At 42.2% G+C, this 26,957-nt stretch overlaps 2 protein-coding genes across 5 annotated transcripts in view; one reads left to right on the plus strand and one right to left on the minus strand.

The window, feature by feature from the left end:
- Nucleotides 1-5,341, minus strand: part of RCSD1 (RCSD domain containing 1) — a 33,969-nt gene extending 28,628 nt beyond the window's left edge. The window contains exon 1 of one of the 2 annotated variants that reach the window (XM_021401951.1): nucleotides 5,139-5,341. In XM_021401951.1, coding sequence (XP_021257626.1) covers nucleotides 5,139-5,144 — 6 coding nt within the window. In that variant the 5' untranslated portion in view covers nucleotides 5,145-5,341. The remainder of the gene's footprint in view (nucleotides 1-5,138) is intronic. The other variant, XM_021401944.1, reaches the window with a different exon arrangement.
- CREG1 (cellular repressor of E1A stimulated genes 1) lies at nucleotides 13,735-19,095 on the plus strand. Of its 3 annotated transcripts, none has more exons than XM_021401995.1 (4): nucleotides 13,735-14,100; nucleotides 14,626-14,745; nucleotides 16,641-16,825; nucleotides 17,364-19,095. In XM_021401995.1, coding segments are annotated over exons 1-4 (573 nt in total). In that variant the 5' UTR covers nucleotides 13,735-13,833; the 3' UTR covers nucleotides 17,365-19,095. The 3 variants fall into 3 exon arrangements, with proteins under 3 accessions (XP_021257670.1, XP_021257678.1, XP_021257661.1); XM_021401986.1 differs by having other exon boundaries at nucleotides 13,737-14,100; nucleotides 17,904-19,095; XM_021402003.1 differs by lacking the exon at nucleotides 17,364-19,095 and having other exon boundaries at nucleotides 13,736-14,100; nucleotides 16,641-16,826.

Here is a 26,957-nt window from a genome sequence, read left to right on the forward strand (position 1 = left end):
AGGTGTCAATTTAGCGAGTGAGGTTTGAGTCTTTGTTTGAAGAAGACTTGAAGAAGCTCCTTTTAGCAAGTGATGTGTTCCTATCTGACAGGAATTTGATCTAATCTCTCTCACAGGTGAAAAATTCTTTTGGCACTAATGGGGCAGATAAGCCTTGTCTCTGTCAGTACATCACCAACACCCATATACTGAGGAGAAGATACCACAGAGCTATGCCTCAGACTTGATGCAAACGTAAAAGCATTTCTGGCACGAGCCATAACTGGATACTTAAGTGGCTTAGATGAACTGAAACACCTACATGAGACACCATAAGAACAAAGAGCCCCAGGCCTCTGACAAGACCTAGGTGTGAAGCAACTGTGCAGCGAGTCTGTAAAGTAACTTCTTATACAACAGATCTCCTGTCTGTAGACCAAATTCATCCTCTTGCATGCTGTGTTTCAAGCTGCTCATGGCATATAATTGTCCATAAGATATCAAAATAAGCTGTGTCTCTGCAGTATTATACCGCATACAGGTAGCAAGAGGGCTTCACCTGTAAAATAGACAAGTCCTCCAAACAGCCTTTTTCTGCTGCTATCTCAGCTGTTATCTCAGATCCCAAAATGATGTTGTAGAGTTGGTGTGGAGGAAAAAGAGCATGCACCCATCTAGAATCATTAACCAACTACATGGAAACAGGGGAAAATCTCCCCTAGTTTGTATGGGCTCAGTCGGTTCCTAGTAGAAAGCCAGCAGAGCTTCCTAGCAACACCTATGGCAGCTATCTGTAAAGCAGTTTTGATGTTTTCCCTGTTCTTCAGATAAGCAGGTTCTGGGAATGTGGTAGAGAAGGTATGCATAATATGCTGCTCAACAGTAATATGTCCTGCCAATTAGACTGCGGAGTACAGGAAAGAAGGCTTTTCCAAAAAGCTTTCACCATGACTGACGAAACTCAGACATGCAAAAGTTAAAATGGGGAGTAAGAGACAGGAAGGGTTCAGAAGAATCATACATTCTCTACTGGCACAAGAAAAGATTTGATTCTGCACACCATTTACCCTGGGTCCCATCCAGGTAAAAGTCAGGGTCACAGCACCCCCGTGGGGTTTGGTTTTTTTCCTTCCTGTCCCTCAAGAGGGGGCTTCATCCGGTCACTGGACTGTGGAAGTCTGGTGAACTTGATCCTGTCCAGCTGTGCTGCAGACATGCTATTTACTGTCAGGCAGGTCCTAAACTTGTCCAGACCTAAGGAGTAAAATGGGGTCATCTCCTAATGGTACCTCTCCTAATATATTTAAATACTCTTCTCTTTTTTGTTGCAGACTCTCTGCATTAATTGTGTTATTTTTATGAGTTTTGGGGAAAACATTGAAGATAAGTGCATTTGAGCTGAAAATGCTGTTAAGTAAAAAGATAATAAAGAAAAGTGGAAAAGGAAGGTTTTTTACTTTTGCATTGAAAACCAAACAGAACAGCTTCCTGAGAAAGGGAAATTGTTTCCTGGCAGAGCTAGCCATGGCATACTGCCTGTACTTATCTTGAATCCATGGCTACAAGGGTGGAACTTGCTCAACCCAGCTTACCTTCGTGTGGCTTACTGTCTCAGCCCTCTCGGCTACACATCCTTCATCCCCTCCACTTCAGTCCTCTTGGGTGACAGATGATACACACTTTGTGCAGTTTTCCTAGGCCATGGTAAGCAGCTCTGCAGAAGGACAGCTGTCCTGTAGCTTGGGAGGGAGCATCACTCCCCATGGCTGTTGGAGGGGTGCAGCGGTTGGGATACTAGACCTGGAAATGTGCTCTATTGTGATGTTAGGTTGACCACAGCAAAAACGAAAAACAGCTTCTGACTTTGCTTGTCCGAGGGAGCTGTTAGGGGACATGTTTGAACCCAGAGAGGTTTCTGCAGGGTCCCAGTGAGATTGGGAACAGAGGAGTCAAATAATATTCCCTGGGCTGCTCTGCTCCTAGCTAGAGGAGTGGAGGCGGTCCCAGGGCCTTTTCATGGTATCCTCACCCAACACACACAAGGCTACTGAAAAGAGCAGTGGGGCCATCACTCCCCAGATGTCCCAGATGAGGACAGTGTGGTGTAGGGAGAACACCGTGCTGGGGAGAAATGTCCAGTAGGTTGCTCAGTAGGAAAGTGGAAAACTGAGCAGAGAATTGCTTTTCCTCTGCTTAGCTGGTGTAACAACAGGCAAAATGAAGATCCAGCAGAACCTAATTGCAGAAGAGGCATGGGTTTGAAGACAGCAAACAAAGACGTGAGGTCTGTTGGTAGGCACAAAGGAGAAAGGAATCTTCCTGAAATAAGGCTACTTGCTGCATCTTCACAACTAAGGGAACCCACTGCACCACAGGGAGCCACCAATGTGGAACTCTGGCTTGGATCGCTTCCCCTTGTTTTGTGAGCAAAGTTCAAATGTCTCCATGCTCCCAAGCTCCTACAGAGAGGCTGGAAAGAGGAATGCCATGACTGCTGTTGAATATGAGCTGCAGAAAGCCACAAGCACACCCAGTGGATGCTTTTATTCACATTTACAGTGAGGTTTAATACAGCTATGAGAATGAAATAGCTTGGACTGATTCTGAAAGTGTAAACTAACAAACCAACACAATTCTTTTTTAAATCTAAGTACAGAGATTTAGTGGCTTCTTTATGGACTCTTGCAGCTAACAGTCTGTTTGCGGTAGAAGCTTCATGGTTTCAAGCTCATTTGATCAGCTTTAACACAGGAATGAAAGCCAATTCTCAAAACTATCTTGCACCTAGGAGCTGGGTCTTCGCAAAAACAAAACAAAACAAAAAAAGTCTTGAACATCAGCAGACTCACAAAATTATATGGACTGGCAAGAACGGGGTTTTGCTGCTTTTTTTTGTCTTGCTTCTGTAGGTTCTTCATAAATAGGGTCTTCCTGCCAGAGACGTGATGGAAATCATCTGGCTAGGTCAGCCCTCTGCCCTTCTTTCCCGAATGCTGGTAATCCTCATGCATCCCACTAGAGCAAAGCGCTTGCCAGTTATGCCAGGAGCAAAGTGTAGAGCAGCTCTGCATGCTACTGATGAAGCAAAAAGGGAAATGACAGAACTTCTTGTTCCTGTCACACAGGACCATTACATGTTTTTTAAAGCAAAAACGGTAATGAGCCTCCATGTCCTGCTCACACTGCCTGTGAAAAGCTCTCAGGAAGAAATAGAATATTGGCAAGTGGGAACTCAAGTCTTTGCTCTCTGCTTTATTTTAGTCTAATATATTAAGTATGGGACATCAACCACCTTTTTGGAGGGTTGGGGAAAGGAGGGGAGATCCCCCCCTCTACTAAAAATATGTCTGGGGAGTTGAGGTGTTTTAAAAATAAGAATAGATGCAGAAATCTACCACTGATCTGAAAACAAGGTAGCACGAGAAAAGAGTGGGAAATAGAGGTAAAGGATCAGAATCAAAAGGATGAAAGTCATAGGCTAAATAATTCAGAGAAGCTTCCCAACAGTCAGACCCACTGCATGTGTGACATGTGTCTCCCAAAAGGAAAGAAAAGGTCTGTGCCTTACAACTCGAAAACACACCTGTAGCAGACAACAGAAAATATTGACAGGTGCAGTCCCCGGTGTGGGTAGAGGACAGGAGATGGGGCAAAGTGTCCTCAACAAGACAGAAATCTGTTTCAGCCCTCATTTATTTTTTGCTCCATATGCTACTTCCTGTGCAGAGCAGTGACAACAAATTAAGAGTTCAGCAGCCCCTCTGAGACGTGACAGGATACTACACAGTGAAAAAGTATGAAGCAAGCATTACTGGCTACTGATCCAGGCTTTGACAAACCTAAAAACCCTCATAAAGCTATGTATTTGTCATGCTACATCTCATCTACACTGCATTGGTTTCAGCAGTGCTTGGTTCTTCTCCACACCAAAATTTTTTAGATAGTCTGTTGAGGCCTTATCTTGTAATGAACGTGCCTGATCTTTAACCCTCATCTGGAGGGCAGGCCAGCACAGATAACAAGGACTGTGATGTTAACACCTGGGTGTTATCAGAACTGCCCAGCTGAGCTATGTGCTGGAAATCTTCAAAGAAAAATTACAGTGGTGCCTGGCTTTGTTGCGTGTTCCCTGCTGCTGGTGCCACACCAACACGCAAAGAAAAGGCTTTTCTGGGGAGATTAATATAAAGTGTTTAGTAAGATCTGTGTTTTGCTGAAAGAAATACCCGAAGTCCTCTTTCGTCATTTGAGGTTTTGCCAATGTTGTAATCGCATTTCTATCTTCCGTGCCCCTCCTAAACACAAACAATTTTTCCTCTGCCACTTAAAAATGGTTTGAAAAGCTTGTGAATCCCATCTCACATGAGCAAAGCAAGCGCTGTCACTCCCATTTCATATAAATGGGAAAGGAGGCAAAGAGAGGTGAACTACCTTGCCTAAGAGGCTGCTACACAGGAGAAGGTTTGGACTGAAAAGGCAGGGGAGACTCATTCCTACTTCCACACCCCTGTCCATCAGCAGTGTGCCTGCCAAGGGACAAGAGCTCCTATTCCCTAGAAGCACAAGGCAGACAGCACGAAGAAAAGCACAGCAATCGTTCTGTGTCTGCGCTGTTCATTCACCTTGCCACAGCAACTGCTCTCAGGTTTGCTTTCCTGAACCAAGATGCTGCTGATAATGAAAGTGAGACTGCAAGATCCACGTGGAACAGGAGGGACAAGTGGGTGTAAATCACAGCTGCTGTTCTATGGATCGGCTAAGAATCAACCCCAAGGAGTCCACTAATCCTGTACAGTTTGTTCACTTCTGCTTATGCACACAATTTTACTGAATTTTCAAATCCCCGTTTCAAAATTATTCCTATTAAAATGTGACTCATTTTCCCACCTCAGAGACTAACTGCTGAAGTAAATGGCAGTCCTTCTCACTCCCCTTTCACAGATGTAATTGCTCCCCATACCGTCCCCCACCTCCAAATCTGAACCCTGCAAACCACTCTGAGGTCCGCGGCAGAGGCTGAAATTGTGGGGGAGAGACATTTATCTGAACCTCAACGATGAGGCATTCTGAGCCGCCTTTAGTGAGAAACTGCTTTGCAAGGTGCAGCTAATGCAGATCTAGGAGTAAGCCATAAGCGAGTGGAAATGAGTTTTCTTTACCTCCATGTCCTGAAAGAGAGAGGTGTCCTCAGGGCAATCTTCCTTCCCCACCCCTTTCCCTCTTATCTGTGGGAAAACTTCAGCCGAGCCAGAGCAAAATTGCGCTGCTCTGGAGGGTATGTAATATCCACGCTCCCGCTCAGCTTGAAAACTGACAGAGCCCAGTGAGTGGCCCTGCTCTACGAACAAGGAAGAAGGGCGGGTGGGTGAGAGGAAGGGAGGGAGGGGAGACGAGAGGAGAGGAGGGGAGGCAAGGCAATCAGAGTTTAAATTTAGACACAAATCTAAACAGATACTGTCCTTCCCGGAGTGCTGGACTCATGAGGCAACAAGCAGCAAACTCTGCTGCTGTGCCCAAACTTGGGGATACCACGTGTGCATTTTCTCCCTCCCTTTCTATATCCCCTTCACATTTCTATCACCTCGTTCATTTATTTATTTATTTCTCTTCCCAGCCCAGTTTTGCCTCTATTTCTCTCTTTTTCTGGCAGTTGCTCCCCAACATCTCTGCCTCAGTCTCTCCTCTGCTCACTCTTCTCTCTCCAAGTCTGCAAAGTCTCCTCCTTGTATTTGATTCAGATCTTTTCTTTCTTTAGCTACAGTCTCCCTTCCCTCTTCCTCCAATTTCAATTGCAGTGGACTTTTCTTTAGCGTAGTTCGAGAGGCAGAAAAGGAGCAGCAGTCAGGTGGCAGTGCATTTGCACAGAAGATATGGCTTTGGTACCTTGGTCCACAGCTGGGACTCGCAGGCACAATATAAGCTGTACTAACATTCTGTTGGGCGATTCCCCTGAGAGAGACCATGGAGTCACTGAGAAAGGTGCTGCACAAAAGCAGCCACAAGCAGGGTGTCCCCATGCAAGGTGTCACTGGCTAGCTCTAGCACAGGACTTGCTCTTTCCATTCCGAATTCGTTTCTCACATTACTAGGACAGAAATTGGAGGATGTTCTTCCCTCCTTTTGAAGGGAAAGACAGACTTACGCACTGGAAATGAGAAGCTTCTATGGTGGTACAAAAACTCAGATGGGAAAAACTAAGCCTCAGGAATGTTTTGCAACAGTTTCCCTTTCCATTCAGGCTGCAGGGTTGTAAACTATACATCTTGTTCCTGTTTTAGCAACCGTTTGCACATGCTCCTTCTCAAGAATTTCAGTCCCCACCTCCTGAGATCAGGGTGGTGCAGAGGAATTTGGAAACACTCCCTTTGTCTTCAGCTAGGCCTCCTTGCCTTTTGAGTGACACAGTTTCATGTCATTGTGTTGGGGGAGAAGAGGGTTAAAGCATCTTTTCTGAAGAGCATGCATGCTTTTCCTTTGCAGTGTTTCACAACTCTCTGCTGGCTGTGGAGGAAAACACTCCAGAATGGATTTAAATGTGAACATAATCAAATCCCAGATTATTGGTACCAATAAATTGTCTGAATATAGTTGTTTTTATGGCATACTTAACTTTTGCCATACTGAATGCTGTAGGACTCTTGCAGTTCTTTAGAAAGTATAGGAATTAGTAGATTGAAATCATGATCTCATTATCTCCTAAATTCAATATACAGTGTTGCTCAGTCCTTAGCCAAAAGAGTGATACACTGAGTTGTTGCAATCTGGAGGTTAGGCAAGAGGACAAAATAATCTTCCGTTGCTGAAACACTGGATTAGTTGAATCCTCTCTAGTGTAAGCAACCAGCAGATGCTGCAACAAGAAATCTAAGAAAATAAAGATTATGATTCTAAAAGGAGTACAAAAATGAAATTCCTTCTTGGTTGGAAATCCTGTTCATTTCTTAAAGTTCTGCACAAGTTGAGTGGATAGGAGCTGAAACGATGAGAAGCAGGTTGGGGTGGGGAGGGCAAGACACTTTTGGCCACCCATGCTTTGCCTGCTGTAGCAGCAGCAGGAGAATTTCATGCTCAGGGAATTCACTGTGGGCATTGGTCACAAATGTCATTTTCAAGATGTCTGTCATGTAACAGACCCTCAAAATGAGATACCAATTAGATACCATGGTTGCTTCCTTGTACTCAGGTCCATTTCAGTATTTTGTTTCTGCTTTCAGGGGTTTTGCTCTGTGGAGGAAACTGTCTGCTTGGGCCTACAGAAAAGGAAACTGCTAGGCAGAGATAGTATCACTTTACCCACACTAATAAAGCACAGGGAGTTACAGCTACCCCCCCACACTTCTCTGCTCTATTTATTTATGCCCCAAAGTGTCTTGCCATGAAGTAAATCTTTCCTGCCGGCAGAATTCCCAAATGCCATTGCTCTGAACATGGTACACAATACTCAGTTTATTAATGTTTAATCTTCATTCTTGAACAAGCAAGGAGAGAAATTCACCAAAATAGGGTGCGTGTTTTTCTCCAGAAAGAAAGACATGAGGTATGGATTTGCTCTAGGCTTTCTTTATTCTGGACTGAAAAGTACCAAAAAATCTGTAACAAACAATCCACATGCTTTAACTGCAAGAACCTTCTGAAAAATGTTATTAAGGGAAGTTGTACTGAGGAACTGAGTGTTTTACATGATGTGTACGTGCAAGTATGGATGTGAAATATTCTGGAGTGTGACCCTCTGTATCTCTGTTTACAGACTTTCTGGGATGTCTATAAGACTCATCTGTTGGTACATGCAAAAAAAAGTTTCTGCATCTGCTCTTCTCAGGAGAAAAAAATCCAGACATCACAAGTAACATTAAAACAGATTAAAACAGATTTCACTTGAGTGAGAAAATGCTGCGCTTGTGGACCCCTGGGTTTTGCAGCTTCCCAGCTGATTCTCTTCAATACGGTGAGGCCAAAAGAGCAAGTTCGCTTCAGACCAAATGACTGGTGCTTCTGCTATACACAATCACTCATCCTGGCATGCCTGCAAAAGATGTAGCATAACTAGTTCTGCCACGCTTAGCAATGCCATGTATAATAATTGCTGACCTCTTGCTTTCTGGCAATGAATTATGGAGTAAGGGACATCTCTATGATACTAAATCAATAGAAAGGACGTGTGGGAACGTGGCAATTCTTTCTTCAGAGGCCACTCAGGAAGAAAAGCTTTGGAGGGCAACTGAAATTTTGACTCAGACATTTGTGTCCCCATAGCTAGTTCGTTTGGGTGTGTCGATGTGGGCACTGAATCTGGGAAGGTGTGTTTGTGAGGGTGGTGGACTAACAGAGGGTGGAGGGAGCTGTGGGTCTCTGCAAGATAGATTGAATCTCTGTGTTTTGTTAAAATGTTTGTTTACAGTTTATTAGAACGTGCCTGTCACTACCATTATCTGAGGTTTTCCCATCCATCTATGCGTCCAAAGTAGGCTGGTGACACCCGCACCATTCTCCAGAATTTATATTATTAACCAGCAGCTGTTACCAGGCTGTTTTTGACTCTTCTGAAATGGAGGTCTCAACCTTTCCTGATTCCACTCAAGCAATTTAATTCTCAACTGAAAAATAAAGGAGATGGGGTGACCACAGGAAAAAAAAAAAAAAAACAACTTGCATTTCAAAGAGCAATCAACTCTAAAAGCCAGCATCCTGTTTTGGGCTGCGTTTGTACATCAGCTCCTCTGACAAAGGCAAGCTCACAGGAAGTGAACGTGAACAGCATTTTCTACGGGAAACTTGCGTTTTGAACCCACCATTCTGCTGGCTGCATTCAGAAATATCTGCTCCTGCTAACCCTGCCCTCGCCTCTCAGCATTAAACTAATGCTACAAACACTCAGCCTCACCCTCCTCTTCAGGGAGTTATCGGCAGGAAATGAAGTCAGTTGGAACGCTTTGTACTATCGATATTTTTTGCTCTAATTCTGCAGCTGCAGTGAGGCACATCTGAGAACACACGCACGCACGCTCACATGTGACCAGGCACTCATATACACACAGACTCGCGTGCCACACACTGTACACCCCTGGGAGCTGAGGTGAATGGTCAAGTTCCATTACCAAAGATGCTTGAATAAAACGAAGGGGCATGGCTGTAAGGGACTCTCACTGAGCTGAATTGGACAGGGAGTGCAAGATTGTGTGTGTTGCGCAGCGGTCACATAAAAAAGCAGTTGATAGACACTAACAGAAAAGGTTGAATTGTTTCAAATGTTCCTGATTGCCAGGCTGTGCCTGAGTGCTAACATCATGGTTCTGTACAAATTTGCCAGGCTCCTTAAATTCCAGGATCTGGTCAAAAGCCTGTCCCTAAACAGAACCAACTTAGAAAAACATGGTATTGTATAAGGTGAATTTCACCTGCAATGCCTTGCCTCGGTGGTTCTGCTTTTCAGAAGAAGATCACACTGAAGTTCACCACCCTCACTTACACCAGGCAACCTAGGACCGGCAAGTGGTGTACAGGCAGCTTGTGTCACCTTTTGCAGCACTTTAATTTCTTTGGAGAGCTCTACTTTTGCTACTGATCCACTTGACTTCAGAAAACAAATTGAACTGGGGTACTGTACGGCATGGCTGCATCGCATTCTATTAATACAATGATGCGACAATTATTAGCAGCAGCAGCCACTGCCGGCCTATTTCTAGATTGAAGGGTTCCTCCACCACTTACTAGCTTTAATATGCAACAAGACCTAACAGAAACACAAAGTTATCATCACAACAGGGTTGCTAACACAGTCTCTGGTATCTGTGCTGGATACAACAATATTTTTTATTACATCATTCCCAAGCCAGTCCTACCGCACATCTCTCAGCATCACAGAAAGCAGTGTCACAGCTGGCCCTCTAAACAGGTTCCTCAGCAGGCAGCCCAAGCTCTGACTCAGCAGCAAGATTTTCTGACTGGAAGCAGAATAACATTTCTACTCCTTAACAAGTTAACACAGAGGAAGCTTGCATTGCTGTGCTCTGTGTAATGGCTGCTAAAAAGATAGGGGGACTCCTCGCTGAATGCTGGGCTGGTGCTATGCTCACTTCACCTCTCTTTTGAAATATATACAGACAAAAGGGGAAGAAACTAAATGTAATTTGGGATCTTTGAGGACAAGAACAAATAAATGTATTAGGCACAAGCACACAACAACTTTTTGTGTTCAGCAAAATTCTGTATTGTGTGAAGTTTCTTAATAGCAGCCGTACTGCACAGACCAACAGGGCTGGTGTCTCCTTAGGCTGATAACTAACTAACATTTTTAGAAACAATTTGCATGGTGGGACTCATGTGGCACCCAGTGTTGGCACTTCAAAGCTCTGAGTATTTCAGTTTTGCCAGAGCTGACTCAGAGGTCGGCCCCTTCTGTCAAATGCAGTGGCAAGTGACTTTAATCACTTTGTCTGTCATTTGGATGCAGAGAGCTGGCTCACAAATCAAGCACTATTCAGGACCAGATTGCACGGCCTGCGAGCGTTATCTGCACAAAGAAAGGTTTCTGTTCATGGAGAGACTGCATGATCTAGACAGGAAGCCTGGCCCAGCTCCCAGCTGGGCTGCATCTGAAGAGAAAACTTGCCCAGCCCATCGAACAACCATGCTATCTAAGTGGAGCTGGCTCAGGGAAAAGCAGCTATGAAGAGGGCAGCAGGAGCATGATGAAACACTGCGCAGAGTGGAGACCTCGCTGACTTTCTGGCTAAAATACACCTTCTCCAGAGACATGGCCCCCAAATACATCCTCCAACCCATGGTATGTAAACTACACTGAAATTATGGTTGTTCTACTACCTGGCCAACACCTGGAGAGAGTAAACTGGCTCAATTACAGTAAGATTTTCTGTTTATTTGCAGTTTTGCAGATGTAAATAAGAACATAAGTTGAAAAGGGGAACTGGTGGCTAGCAGTAATTTTCTGAATTTGTTATGCAAGGATCCTGGAAGCCCCTAGACTCATTGCATCACAACAGAGAGAATCCTTCTCCTTTCTCTGAGATCTAGCTGAGGAAGTGAAAGAGGCCTGGACATTTACTTCAGGTAACGTCGTTTCAGACCAAGCAAAAGGAGTTAAAGACTGCATTCTTCACCTTACAGATTCACCCAACGGCCATCCAAGAAGAAGGGGGCCACTGCAAGCCCCCTTCATTCAATGCAGTGTGCAAGACAGACTATATGCTGGTGTGTATTGCCCACAGCAGAGAGTGCTCAGCCTAATAAATCCTGCTCTCTGCAGCACAGAGAGACAACACTACTCATGTCAACAAATGCTGTTCTGCAATGAACACCCACTGGATGCAGCCCAAATCCCCCAAGAGGGCTGGGAGCAGGTGCGCTTGCTGGCCTCTGCAACCACTGCGAGCAGGGCTGGGCAGCAGCACCCCTTGGCGGCTGCTCACGGAGAGGGCTGCAGGGCGCTGTGCGGCTGCAGTGGGAGAGAAAGGAGAGGAAAAACTTGCAGGTGCAAAGTTACTGTCTGGGGAACACCTCTGGTAACACACACTCTTCCTGTGGAAGGACAGATAGCGACGTTTGGCAAATACATTCTCCTAATAAATGTAAACTCTGTAACATAAGCTTCCCCCTTTATGCATTTTTCTATTCTGCAAAAAAAACAAAAACAAAAACAAACAAACAAACAAAAACCCAAAAAACGAAAACCTGCCAGTTCTCCTTCACTCATCTCCTTTATCTCCTCTCCTTTCTATCCTTTTTCACTTCTGTGACATCCCTTCTTTCCTGTATTGACCCCACCCTCCACCTCCTGTCTGCTCCCTATGACGCTGTCCTGTTCCCCAGCAAGTTCAGCCATGCACTCATTGTCACCCCTCCACCTCCCTCTACCACTTGTCCCTTTAGCTGCAGCGGGGAAATGCTGAACCCTTCCCTGGTTCTCAGAGGGCAGAACTGATGTGAAAATGAAGAGTGTATGCATATATATGTTGGTGGAAAAAGAGGAAGCAATATCTCTGCTTCACCTAGCAAAATCTCTAACTAAAAGAGCTTGTTCCAGTGCGTGTTCCTCATCTTTAAGTCCTCAGCTAAACAGTTTAGGAACTCTAGATCATTTTTGATCCTCTTTTCCATACTATTTTCACTTCTGCAGAACAGTTGCTGTCTTTTTCAACACATTCCACTCCTGCCTCACCTCCAAATGTAGCCCATAATCCTATCTACATAAAAGCATCTTTTCAAGCAGCCTTCTTTTCTCTCATACTAGCTTCTTTTCTTGTCATATTTTCTCTTCAGCACTTTGCCCTGAGATAGAACTTGCTCCAAATCAGAGGCAAGGATGCTCTTACTGCTGCGCTACAACAGAGCAGGTTTCTCCCGAGCATTGCCAGGAGAGGGCAGCAGTGGAAGGCTCTGTGCTTCAGCGTTTCCCCTTTCCCAGAAAGATGCCACTCTGCCGGCTCTCTGGAAGCAAGAGGAATGCTAAAGGAAAAACAAATTTATTCTGCCTGTACACAGCTACAGGACAGCGCATAAATGGATCTGCGGTTTATTTTTCTTCGAGTTGAGATGGCTTTCCTGAGTTCAGCCCAACGAATGACTCCTGGAGTACGCCGTCACTCCCACAGGCCTTACAGTTCCTTGGCCTGGCAGCCTGCAGCCGAATCCTTCCCACATGCCCACAGCCTCAGCCACTGCCTGGATACACACGTGCCATACGAAGAGGTATTTGGGGACAGATGTCACATGAGAAGCATGCATGGTGAGAAAGAGGCCTCGGTTACAGACCTGAAGGGCCTCTTGTAAGCATGTGACCTGCCGCAGATGAAGGGCTGGAAACCGTTAAGGTCTGCATTTATCAGGCAAAAAGAAGGGCTCCAGAACGGGCATGTGGGACTCGTCTTTGTAACATAACACCTTCCATTAACATGAGTAAAGCTAAAGGAAAACTCTTGGCATAACCCCTTCTGAGGGATTGAAACTCCGCCTTTTTTAACGTGGCTTTGGGGGTTTGGCTAGAAGGGCTTTGGGATGTTGAGGCGGTCGTATTGGAAACAAAACTCTTGGGGAAAAGGCTTTTGCAGTCTTTGTAGGAGGGCTCACACGTTCTTTTCTGTAAGGCTGTTCTTTGGCAGATTCCATCAGCGTGGAATATTCTGGTTTTGGCACTGTCATCTGAATGTTTTTAGCTTGAAATTCACCTTTGCATGCAGCTGGATCTTGAGCTAGCAACTGACCCGTTAAGCTCTGTCAGAGACTTGAATAGGGAGAAGAACCAAGAAGGCTGGGTATGGCACGCTTCATGCTTTGTTGTGCTCCTGTTCTATACCTCCGTCTGCGTTAGGCATACTGCAAGGTGCTGCAAAACAGCACTGAAAAATATTTCTCTAACTGGCACTAAATAAATATTTCAAGTATAGAAACTTGTTGTTTTTGATGCTGATCTCAGTTTACGCTCCCGCAAACCTGGTAACTGTGGAAACTGAGTCAGTTTAGGTTTCTCTACGATATGCTGCCACTTACACAGTGTACGTACGCTAGGTAAGATTGAAGTGGAGCAAGGCGCCTCTGCATTTCGTGAAATGTGATTGGCAGAGAGTTCCGGCGAGGCCTTTCATTGGCTGCTGGATCACCGTGGCCCCGCCCCCCTCCCCGCTCCTCTGGACGGCGAGCCAGGGCTGTCAGAGATGTTTACCACCTCCGGCGTCCGAGGGGCTCGGCCCCGCCTCCCGTCAACTTCGATTGGCTGAGCGTCGGGCAGGTTGGCTTGGATTGGCGGAGTGCAGAGGGACGCGCCCCTCCCCGCGCCGGGTTGTAGTCCGTCGCCGCGGCGCCTGGGATAGAGTGTGGCGTTGGTGGGCGCTGCAGGGCGTGATGGTGCTGTTGGCGCTCCTGTGCGCGGCCGCGCTGGCGGCCTGCGGGGCCATCCCTCCGCCCGAGGAGGCGGCGCGCATGGCGCGCTTCGTGCTGCACAACTGCGACTGGGGCGCGCTGGCCACGCTCTCCGCGCAGGAGGGGCTGCGCGGCCTCCCCTTCGCCAACATCTTCTCCATCAGCGACGGCGCTCCGGGGCCCGGCGGCGGCAGCGGCGTCCCCTACCTGTACCTGACCGACATGGAGATCTCCGTGCAGGACCTGGAGGTGAGCGGCCGGCTGGGCCGGCGCCCGTGTCTGCGGCTCGGGTGTTGCTTTGATGCGTTAAAATAGCTTAACCGTGCGTCTCAGTGATGCAGATAGCCTGATTTCTCTCGTGTGCAAGCAGTTTCCTTCTCTGAGTTCCCGACGTGTGTTCATCGGGCTGCTGTGGGGCAGTCACGTGGAGGGAGGCAGCTGATAGCAGATAGTGCTGACTAATGGTGAGTCAGAGCTCTTTGCAGTGAAGCAGCTTCCCCTCTGTGCTGTGGGGCAGGTGCTGGCTCCTGTTTCTGAAGCGCAGTCCTACATCACGTTGTGCCTCGGTCACTCTTGTTTTCCCTAAGCTGTCTTGACGGTGTCAATACACTGTTCATCTAAGCTGGCTTTTGCATACACTTAGGAAAAGGTGGTGAGAGCCTCGGTCTTTTTACCAGCATCTCTGGGTTGAATGAAGCCCCAAAAGCTGAAAACGTGGTGTAACTCTTTCTCGTGAAGGTACACAAACCTCTTGTTTTACTGTCTGCGTTTCAGATCAATTCAAATGCCTCCTTAACTGTGTCTTTGGCACAGACTCCATACTGCAAGAAGCACAGATATGACCCTCAGAACCCCCTCTGCGCACACATAATCTTCTGTGGGAGCATTGTGAAGGTAAGCAGTGGAAAGTTGGCACTGGATCTGTCTTAAAACCAAAACATCCAAGGCAACTCTCTTGCGAGTGAAGTGTGAAGAACTTTTCGTCTTATGTTCAGTTAGGTTCTGTGGCCCAACCACTTCGACACGTGCACATCCCAAACTGTATTGAAGTACATATTAATCTAAGCTGTAAAGCTGCAAGTATCGGACACAGAAAAAGTTTGTTGTCTCACCTGGTGCCGCTCCTGCCAGGGCACTGATTTCCTGCACCAGGACCTTGTTGTCCCATAGAAAGAATTTAGAACTGCATGTGTTACTCACCGAAGATCTTAATCCCGTCATTAAGGATAATTGGTGAAGATGAGGACTAATCACTGGTCTCTTTTATATGATAGCCTGAATTCTTGTTTGGTGTTTTCACATCTCAGATTACATTACACTCCAGCAATCCTTTAATTGCTTTCATGAGGTTTGTTATCAATACTGGAACTATTTTAATTCCAGTACCATTTATTTTAATTCCTTTTGTACCATATAACAGAATCACAGAATGTCAGGCTTTGGAAGGCACCTCGAAAGAGCGTCTAGCCCAGTCCCCCTGCTGGAGCAGGAACACCTAGATTAGGTCACCCAGGAATGCATCCCCAGAACTCTTGCTGATTTAACCCTTTAATCATTTGCACATTAAGTAGTAACATGTTTCAGCTTCCATTCTCTTGTAGACTTTGTTATTTCATTGTGTGTGTGTGTGCTTGAATGCATGTGAATGCTGGTTTGTTGGTGCCTCTTTGAGTGAGCAGGTGCAGGAGGAGGTAAAATTACACCTAAAACATTGCCTTCTCATAATGCAGCAGGAATACTTTTCTGTTTTGTCATTTGTTGCTGTTCCAAATAACATCTAGGATCATGGTGTATGTTGTTGTTGCTTATTGATTTGAAGAGTCATACCTAACTTAATATGTTTATATACCGTTACAAATGTACCACTACTAGGATCGAGAACAAAACACTTTCCAGCCTTGGCTTCAGGCTCTTATTCAATTTTTATTCTTAATTTAATACCATTGCTGCTTAAGTACTAATGCCAAAGATACTTTTTTTTTTTTCCCCCCTGGCTTTTGTTTGTCTGGTCAGGTTGTACGCACTTAAATCTTGAATATGAGGGGAAAAAACCTTGTCTCTAAAAGCATAATTCCAAATTACATTCTAAAAGCTAGAATTCAAACAAGTGCTTCAAGGAACAATTTCACATGAAAGTTTCATTCTCTGTAAATGGATAGTTAACATCACTATTTGCTTTTTAATAGAAAAGTAAAAACTGACATCTTAATTCATACGAAAATCATTCAGTGTGTCTTTTAATAACCAAAAACAAAGCTCTGTACCTCATTATTCCACTGTTTATTCATTGTCTCTCTAGTAAGAACTTTAAGTATCCGTTTAAGATCCTTTAGCAAATGTTCTGTGGACTTGAATAATTTTTATCTCTAAAATGAAGTTTTTCTTTGCCCACAGTATAGGGTGTGGTTTTATCCAGTTGTCTTTAGACAGATCAGTGTCAGGTTGGTTATAGTCTTTATATCAGAGCAGAATCAATACTTTTTTCAAAGCTGTCAGGCTGCATCTGTCTCTAGAGAGCGGTAGAAAGACTTAATTTCATGTTGATGAAATACTTTCTTGCTCTTGCTTACTTTAAAGCACCCTTTTGATTTGGTATTAAAAGCAGTTCCCTTGGAGTGTTTTCCTGTCTCACGTACAGTTGTACACCATCCTGAAGATAAGTAGATGCTGCCACAGTAACGAGCACTTTAGGGCAAAATGTGGCTAAATTAAGAAGAGCACGCTTGTGTTTTAGCTAATATTGGTCTTCCATGTGACTCTATCTTAATATTTTGTTGGCTGTTGTTCAGGTGAATGATTCAGAAGCAGCCTTAGCGAAAAAGGCATTATTCACTCGGCACCCTGAGATGGAGAGTTGGCCTAAGGATCATAACTGGTTCTTTGCTAAATTCAACATCACCAATATTTGGGTACTGGACTACTTTGGTGGACTGAAAATTGTGACACCGGAAGAATATTACAATGTCAAGCCTTAGTAAGTACTTAAGTTTGCGTGCTTAACTCACTATATTTGGAAGCTGTAAAACTTTTCCATATTAACAGTGTATTACTAATCTCTGCTTTTTTAATACACTTTTATTTCCTTAAGTAGTCTACTGGAGGCAGTATCTCGAATCATAAGATATGTTTGAATAGGAGAACTACCTACTTCAAGATAACAAGTATAGTATCTATAATTAACTCTCTATGGATAACTCCACTTCTGCTTAAAAGTGTTTTCTTGGGAGGAAGGACTCCTGCAGAGTAAGTGCAGTTGCTATCCTTTATTTGGGTTATTGCAAGGCAGACTATGTTTTGGTCTAGTAGCTAAACATATATTGTTAAGCATTTATGAAGCTTTAACAGTGGGATTGTAGCAATACTACATCGCTTTCGAATCTTTTGTCATGATACTGAAGTATATTATTAATAATAATCTATATAGTATATATATTCTGTATCTGTTGTCAGATACGTTTTAGCACCATCAGCAAGCACCCATACCATTTCACTCTTACTCTTACTCCTTGTAGGCAGAGGAAGATCCTTAGTGATGCTGATAGTACAAATGGATTACTTTGGATGACTGTTCCAAGAAAGATTTCCTACGTGTTGTAGAGCCGAATTAATAATGCAGAAAAATCTTACAAATTACATTGTTAATAAGCTTGTGTAATCCTTCTGAGGCACATGTAAATTCACACTATCTAGCACAGCTTGAATCATGCCATACTCAAAATCCTTTGTGCGTAAGCCGTAACTAAATCTTCCTCAGTGGACACGAATCTGGAAAGTTATTTCCCTTAGTTCTCCACATTTGGAAATGCCATGTTTACTAGAAAGTAAAGGATTAGACTGGTTCTAAGCTTTCAGTGCCTTAGTTAAATCACTTCTGTTTGTAGGCACTCTCAAATTTATTTTATTTTTAATACCACTTCATTTGTCAGTGGTATTAAAAATACCACTTTATCTGACACGGTACTACAGAATGGCTCAGATGACTGCAGACTGTAAAGCCTTACTTATATTGCAGTGACAGATAATATATTGAGTTCTAAATTTATCTTTCGTAGATCATAGAATCACCAAGGTTGGAAAAGACCTCTAGGGTCATCCAGTCCAACTGTCCACCTATCAACAATATTTCCCACTAAACCACGTCCCTCAGTGCAACATCTAAATGTTTCTTGAACACGGCACCTTTCCTTCAACAGCTATACACTCAATTTGAGCTGTTTTTTCTGTTTTGCTACCGTGATTGTGTTTATGAAAATTGTATTTGTTCTTCAGGCTCTTGGTAAGTTCTCAGTAAGTCTTTGTCTAGTAGCAGTTATATGTCCTGATTCTTGTAAAGAAGTACTAGTAGGAATGAAAGTACCCAACTGTAGTGTATGAAGAGAAGTGGCTTGCAAATCCAGTGAGAATGATATAAAAAGTTGTTTACTGACTTGAATTTTGAAATCTTTGGCTTTGCATTCTGATCAAATGACAATGTAACAGCTTTTACCACAATTCACAATTTGGCAGATTTTTTTTGTTATGTTTTGGAAGCCTTACACAGCAATTTTAAGTCTGTAATTCGAGAGTGAGAAGGAAGCTGATACAGTATGCAACCGATGTCTCATCAACGGTAGAGAATGAAAAGTAATGAAAAGTGTTGTAAGTTTTTTTTTTTTATAAAATAAGCCCTATGCAACCATGGAAAAAAAAAATTCAGCACCTTTTTATATCCTGTCACATGTGATTATGAACAATTAATTTGATTTTACCCCAAGCAAATATTGCCTGCTTGACGTAGTAAAGAATGTGAACATTTAGAATCCTTAGAGGCAGATCCGTATATTAGAATAGTGAAATTGATTACTTTCAATCATCTATACATAGTAATTGCATCATTATACTACTGCTCATCTTGTATGGGAAAGATTTACAAAAGCATTTTGAAATAAGTTATTTTCTTCTCTGTGAAGGGGGGGGAAGGGTGCTTTTTTACTGTATTAAACACATTGTGTGCTACTACTTGGGATAAAAAAAAAACTTAAGATATAGAAACAGTTTATGATGAGTAAATAACATTAAAATTAAATATGATAGTGGAAATATTTTTATATAAGGCATAACAATTGTGAAAATTCAAATGATTTTATGGTATGGACTGATTCTTTCAATGGGGACACCTGAATGTGTTACCTGTCTCTCCATAACTTCTGTTGCGTGAGACTGATTATGCTGGACTTTGATAAAAATAAAAATATTTTTATGAAATATGTTGTTGGTTTTATTTATTGCACATTTGAAAGTATTTATCTCTCTCACGCTTTCACATAAGTATACTTACTTCAGGGTTCTTGTTTTATTGTCACTCAAGAGTCATTTATGCTTGCTAAAGTATGCATTGTGAAACCATTCTATTTCCTTTTTTGGTTGAAATAACCATGTTTGAGTTTCAGTTTCTTAATTCCTTTTTTGCAACTAATATTGTTTTATAATTTATTTCACAGTAACACTGCAGCTTGTGAACATGAGGAAAAAGTCTTACTTGACTATTTCTTTGGCTAAGGCTTCTACTTTTATAAATGACTGCATCAGTTACTTTTTCTACCAATACTTTCTTACTCAAATGTCCTGTCTTATGCAGATATTAATAAGTCTCCTTAATATATACACAAATATGTGTTTGTACAAGGTATGGTATGTACTTAGTGTAATTCTAAACCTAAGGTAGTGTTTTCAAATGAGGCTTTTCACTGTTATTTTAATTGTTAATAAAATGAAAATGTCTAATGTAAAACTTCAGTCACACTGTTAGATGAATCACTTCTGTACTGAAGCCTTGATTAAATGGATTAAAGCATTTTTTTTTCCCCCTGTATTGGTTACATTTCCAGACTCGATACTCCCACTTGTATAAGCTCCCCACTATTTTCTGATTTGGATTAGAGGGTTTTTTTGTTAACAACTCGTCTGAAATAGTTTTGTAATGCTACTGCATTTTATTGGAACAATTTTAGATCATCTGAACTTCCTTACATTTGAAACTTAAGAGGATCCCAGCCCGGTGGTACTTTTGGAAAGTGACATACAACAGAATGGTTAAGCTAGATGTTTGGAGTTGGAATTGAAGATTAATTGGAAAAATACTGTCTGACATTGTTATATTGATGTAGCTCATCAAACACATAGCTAAAGATACTTCTGTATGTAGAAGTGGAATGTAAAGCAGACTAGAGTAGAAGTCATACTAAACATCTGTCTATTTTTCTCCCTTAGTAACAGGCAGGTAAATGTTAACAAACACAAGATGTTACTTTAAGAAAGTCATCAACTTCTTGTCCTATTTTTTGTCTCCTTTTTCTTCTCCATGTGCTAACCTTTGTATAGTCTCATTAAGGAATTGACTTTTGAGCGTATTTCGTTTTTTTCCTAATATCCAAGAATAACATTGTGGCTTAGAGTAGATGAGGCTGAGTGTAAGAAATTATTACAGCTGTAAGTCAGTTGACTTCTGATTGTATGTCCTCAACCAGGGCATGCTTAAAGTTTCTGAGCATATTCTAAATAATAATGAAGTCATTCTGCATATTCAGGAAGTGTCTCTATTCATTGATAATCTATGGCACAGGATAACCTTGGGCAACTCACTAAATCATGGGATGTTTGTTAGCCAGGAATCTAATTAGGATAATCTCAGCATGCACTCTAATGATGTAGTAATGTGTTTCCTTTGTCTACTGATCTTGTGTATTGATGTTGTGATTGTTGTGAGGTTCTGTATCATTATAAAGCAGTTTAATCCCTTATTTAGTTCTATCTGGAATTAATTTTTAGCTATTTTATATCTGTGATTGTCACAGTAAAATAAGATTAAGGGTATTAGATTAATACAAAAAGTATTAATTATAACTTAATGTTATGATCATTTTAATTTAGAGAGATTCAAAATTGAGTCAACTGTTGTATTATTGTTGAACACAAGAGGGTGCCATAGACTTACAATCATATTGACTGCTAAATGTTTTGTACTTGAAGTTAGTTACTGAATTCTTCATAACTCAGAATTCCTGGAAAAGGGTATAATGGGGTCACGATACTAACAAACTGTTTTTCTACGCTGCTTTGCATTATGAATGCTTTCTTCCATAAACACAATGGACTACTAGCTGCTAGAAAACAGAGCCTTTCATCTTCTTTGTTTTGTAATCATTTTGTGCTGTGGAGTGCCCAAAGATAATATCCATGGAAGTAATTTAAAGGTTTTTAAATTTAAAAGCTCTAGTAAAGGAAATCGAGGTGAGTATAGAACACCTTGGAACATCCACCAGTTGGATCCAGACTTGAAGCCAGAATACTGAGATCTCAATAGAATCACAGAATGTTCTGCACTGGAAGGGACTCATAGATATCATAGAATCCAACTCCCGGCCCCACACATGACCACCCCAAATCCAAACCCTATGCTGAGAGCGGTGTTCGAGTACTCCCTGAGCTCTGGTACTTGGGGCCATGCCCACTGCCCTGGGCAGTCTGTTCCATGCCACTGCCCTCCCCTGCAGAACCTGTCCCTAACCCACAGCTACCCCTCCCCTGACGCAGCTCCATGCCTTTCCTTGGGGCTCTGTCGCTGTCACCAGAGAGCAGAGCTCAGCGCTGCCCCTCTGCTCCCCTTGTGAGGGTCTGCAGGCCGCCATGAGGCCTCCCCTCAGCCTCCTCTGCTCTGGGCTGAACCAACTACAGAACCTCAGCTGCTCCTCATACACCTTGCCCTCTAGACCCTAATAAAGGCAACACAACCCAGTTCACGTTTTTCTCAAGAAAAGACAGTCACAACTCAACTGTTTCTGTCGGGAATAGGCAGCTCCTGAAACTACAGCTAACCATGGGTTACCTAGATGGAGGCAGTGTCGGGATGTGTTCCATGTTGTGAGGAAAGGAGACGCAGAGTATACTAAAAAGACATACTTCTCAAAAGTTGGAACATCAGCTGTGCTAGTGCCAGAGCAGTCTGGAGCCTTCTTGTTTGATACCAGGCATACAGTTAGTTTCTGAAGTGTTAAAATACATTATTATTTAGTGGATATTCCCTCTTTCTATTCAAAGGATCTGATAGCTGTGGTGAGGGTTCTGAATTGTGTTGTGATTTTTTTTTCTTTTTCTCCTGAATCTTCATATCGTAGACAGAAAAACCCTAACAATTCTCCATCTACTCAGAAGCAAATTTCTGACTCCAGCAGCTCTTAGGCTTACTTTCCCATACAATTTTTCTGGTTTAAACAAAAAATATGTCACACTTGTGGTGTTAGATCCAACACCATTTGAAAGCATTGTTGAGAGGATTCTCTCCTGCAACTTCAGTAATGCTCACAGTGTACCATACAGATCTACAACTACTTCCCATTGGTTTCGCTACTGATCCAGGCTGTAACCTTTCCCATTTTGCACCTGTGTGATTGCTGCAAAAACAGGATAACTTGACAAAGCTGTGTAGAGGCTTTGTGTGTAGGTGTATGTTATGGTACGGAAGATAACAGACTTTCAAGAGATACTAGGTAGTATGTAATTGCATATGTAAGTGTGTGTATTTATGTGGGAGAGAAAAAAAGGAAGATACTTTGTATTTCTAGAATGTTTTATGTCAATTCAATCTGTTAAAATCATCCGTTATTAACAAGTTACTGTTTCTAAACTGAAATCAAGCAATTGTTTAGGGATAAGAAATAGAGAAATAATTGCACAAAACGTACAGTATGACTGTAAGAACCTTGCATAGCTCTTTCACAGTGGCACTTAGCAAAAGTTGCCTAACAAGCGTGAATTGGATTTTTGATTTGCTTTAAATGCTTAAATGTTTTTCAGTTCATTTAAATAAGTTTTCCCCCAGATGAGCCTTTGAAAAGTCCTGAATAGATATGTACTACGGTTGAAAAGGGGAACAAAACACAGGAAATAAAGATACTTATCTCTGGTACCGATATCTAGCTTCATAGTACCCTTACATTCATGAAAGACATACTCTTACTGATCAATTACAGTCTTCACAGGCATCTAAGAAAATACTGAGGCTGCTCTATGATTTATTTTTTGAAATATACACTGTAATGTTATTAGGGAAATTAAGCTGAAATTTACAGATGAAAATATTAGTGATGTGAGAAAGTAGCTTGAACTAGCTCAAAGGAGAAGAGGCACTGGGCTTCCTTCTGAAGATAAGACATATAAGCAGTGGTCTCGCGTGTGCATTAAAACAAATAGAAGTCCAGAGCAGATCATAAGGACTCCACTAAGAATGAAAGAATTGGGCATAGTATATTCAGTAGTCTCAATGAGTATTCAGAAAGGGTGTATTTCAGTTTTTACTAACATCTCCTTTATACGTTTCCAAAACTGATGTTGCACTGAAAATTTTAAGACCATAGCAGGAACAGGGCTCTTCTAGATACAAGAAACAAAATAGTGAATAGGAATTCGTTCTTACACTGTATCAAGGCCTCTTTATCATCTCCCATAGGAAACATACATTCATGACTATGTTTGTCTTTATGATGCTGCACAGATGTCTGTTTTCTTTTTATTTTTTCTCTTTAGATGTGGCAGGGTTTCTATTTGCACAATGCAGCTGCAAGGAGCAGTGACAGTCAAACATTTTTTTTTCCTTGGAAAAGCAGTATTTTCACACACAGAGGGGAGCAGATGTAGTGAGACCAACTTCTCTTGTCTCCCTGTTGGGATCTGCAAAGCAAGACCCGTAGCTAGGCACTGTCTTCTTTCCAGCTCTCTGTGTGCAGTGCTGGCAAAAGTGCAGGGCAGGGACTAATCCCCTCGGAATGCAGCAATTATCACTAAATAAGTATTAATTGCTGCATGCCAAGGGGATTAGCACAGTTGAGCCCAATTATAGCAAAGCGAAGCTTCACTGTAAGGCGCTATGGTGCATTGAAATGCGGTGAGGCAATATAGGACTGTCACTCCTCGACAATTTGTCAATAGAAATTGTGGGCTTACATACTGTAAACAGCAATTTCATCTTCTTTTCAGTGTATTAGTCTAGTGCATGAATGGTACGCCTCGCTGGGGGCTACAGCGTTCTCACCAGAGAAAATTGTTGCTTATTTAACACCCATTATCTTTGTGTGAACATCTCCAAAACCGATTTTGATACTTGTAGAGTTAGTTCTGGTACTATAACTGATTCCCTGCTGAATCAGGGGCAAGACTCTGCAATCTGGATTCTCCCGTCTCCTCCATCAGGTCGGCCAGCTCCGCCATCAGGTGATGTAGGTATTAATTTTGCCTGCAAGTACTAACTGTATCAAATTGGCTTAGGAGAACTTTTGATAACTGACCTGTTCTCAGTCCCAGCAGTCTGCGGTGATGATTACAGGCAAGATCTCTGTGGTGGCAATACATGAGCCAGAGGGCAGTGTGTAGTTATTTTTTAATCCTCAGCTTGACTGCGGTGTGTTTGTTTTCTAGTTTTCATTTATTTCCTGTTAAAACTGCAAACCCTGCTGCTTTTTTTTTTTTAATAGCTCAGTCAAAGCATAACCAGTAGGTATGAAAAAGGAATGCTTCTGGGATGAATCAGCCCCTTGCATTAGAGCTGTTCCAGGATTTCTTGTGTCCAGAGAAAGAAGGGCATATTGATGCACAGAACCAACTGAATGCGTGCCTTATCTATTTTATGAAAGATGTTATACCTCGTTATATAACGAGCTGCACCTTAACCTGTGTTAAACACAATGGAGTTGTACTTGGGGATCACCTTAATTCCCTGCCCTATTCTGTTTCAGGAACCATGGATAAAATCTTGTGGTCTTCCCAGCACAGGTAACTCTCGAAATACTCTTTCCTCCACCCATATGTCTAGATAGAGTTGAGTTAGTTGAGAGCTTTTCCTAACCCATCAGGGAGGTTTTCATGTCTCTCACGTGGCTTTGTCTGAACTGAGAATAACTGCTGTTTCAGCTGATGTTGGCTTTAGTCTCTAGTCCAGTGTCATCAAGATTATTCGGAACTGACTGAAATGAGTAAACTGAAACACTGTGTCGTTTAAACTGTTGGTTAAAAACACATGTATGAGTTTGTCTAATGCACAACATAGGTAGGAGCTGCCAAAATTTAAACTGTACTATGTAGTTCCTAGAAAGGCAAAGACTAAATAAGCTGAAAATATGGTGGCAGAAAAAGAAAATTGTTTCTCATAGTGCAGTTGCAAGATATGTGAAGACAGAGTCAATTCTTCCTAGAGAGCGAACCACTTCGCCTTTTTCTGCACTCCTCAACTGCATGTGATTTGTATCTCCAAGGTTATATTTGTTTTGAGAATAACTCATAATACAAGCGTGATTACTTTTTTGTATACCTTAATTGTATTTCGATTATGTATTTCAATTATTATATTTCAATTATGATGATAAGCTTGCCTCTGTGTAGGAGATGAGGGATTGGAGGAGAGAATTTCTAGGAGCACTATCATGCAAAGCCTTTTTTTCCCTCTACCCACAGTTTTAAATGAAGTCCATTTCTCTGACCTTTCCCTAACTATACATCAAAACACACTGACCCAACTGCTGTTCTCCCAGTGTGCCTACTGTTGCCATTAATCTCCCTTTCTTATACAGCTCTTCATTCCTTTTCCTTACCTTTGGCCTCAACTCTTTATTCAAAGTGATAATTTGCTGGCTCTCTGCCTGAGGGAGAAGCTGTGATCAATAACAGGAGGAGACAGGGGTCAGCAGAATAGTGATGAGCAGTGCCATTTGCTCCTCTGAAGGCGCTGGTACCCAAAAATATCAATAACTGGTATGATATTATTTTAGCTTTTGAATAAGGTGCCAGTGAGATTTAGGTAGCCTGAAGTGGAAGCCGGGCTCATCTCCCTAATCCTTTATTTCAGTCTTCCTTTATGTAGGAAAGTGGACAGAGAGGACTTTATCTAGCTTGCACTGGAATACGGATCATGTACCCCATGTACCTGAGTGCAGCCAGTTCTGGATCTGACACAGCTCTTCCAGCTCCAGCGTGTGAGGTGGCTCTCGTGATCTGTGCTTTGCCCGCTGCCTGCAATGAGCAAGTGCATCTCCAGCTTCCTCTTTTAGCTTCTGGGGTTGAAAAGCTACACAGGAAACCCTCACTGTGGCTAAGAGAGGGCAGACACTCAGCAGTACTGTCTACGTACTGCAGAATGGCATGCAGCACTAGTAATATTAGTGTCCAATTATTTTGGCATTGAATTGTACTGTATATAATAGTTATTAAATAAAAGAATTATGCTGTGTTATCAATATATTAGCTTTCATTATTCCAGACTGCAAGGTGATGTATTTCTTGGTCTCCATCTTCCAAGAATTTCAATTTACTTTGCTTTTGAAAGACTATAAATCCTTACTTCTTATATGCATAATAATTCTCACCTTGCCAGTCATCTTCAGAATACTGGGAAATAGAGATGACCAGTGCTGTTCCCATACTTGCTGGGGATGCACATTCCCTTTTCTCATTTCTAAAAATCAGAAATGAAAAAAAAAACAAACACTGTTCTTTAAGATACTTGTGCTCCTTCCCACCCTAAGCTCTTACCCTGAAATGTATTAATAGCATTCAGCAGTCTTTGAGCCAGTTGTATTTGATGGGGGAAAGGTTGAGTTTTCAGTTTTAAGGTGCACCTAAGTCATGTTTTCAGGCTTCTCTTATTCACAGTTGTCTAAAATCTACTCTTTATTTCTGGTAATAAAAGTGAAATATTTTATTTGCATTTGAAAAACTTAATGTGAATTGTTTTTACAAAGTGAGTGCTGGCATCACTCTGAACAGTTGTTTTTTTTAATTATTTTCTTATAAATTCCTTTGCTGAAGAAATTACTTCTCTCATATATTCCCGTCTCAAGAAGAGTTTTCAAAAACTCCAGATTTCACCTTTCTTAATTTCATTATGCTTAGGGTTGTTCCTTTCCACTATTGCTTGTAATTAGTCTTTTTTTTTTCTTAGCTTCTTACTCTTTAGAATAATAACTACATGTTAAGGAGGAAGTATCCCTAACCACACCTTGGTTCTTTTCATCCAAAACCTCTAAGTTCTAAAATTCAAATAAGAACCTCTAAATTCCTGTTTGTCTTTTAGTGCCTTGTTT

The sequence above is a fragment of the Numida meleagris genome, chromosome 1 (assembly GCF_002078875.1).
Source record: "Numida meleagris isolate 19003 breed g44 Domestic line chromosome 1, NumMel1.0, whole genome shotgun sequence".
Lineage (NCBI taxonomy): Eukaryota > Metazoa > Chordata > Aves > Galliformes > Numididae > Numida > Numida meleagris.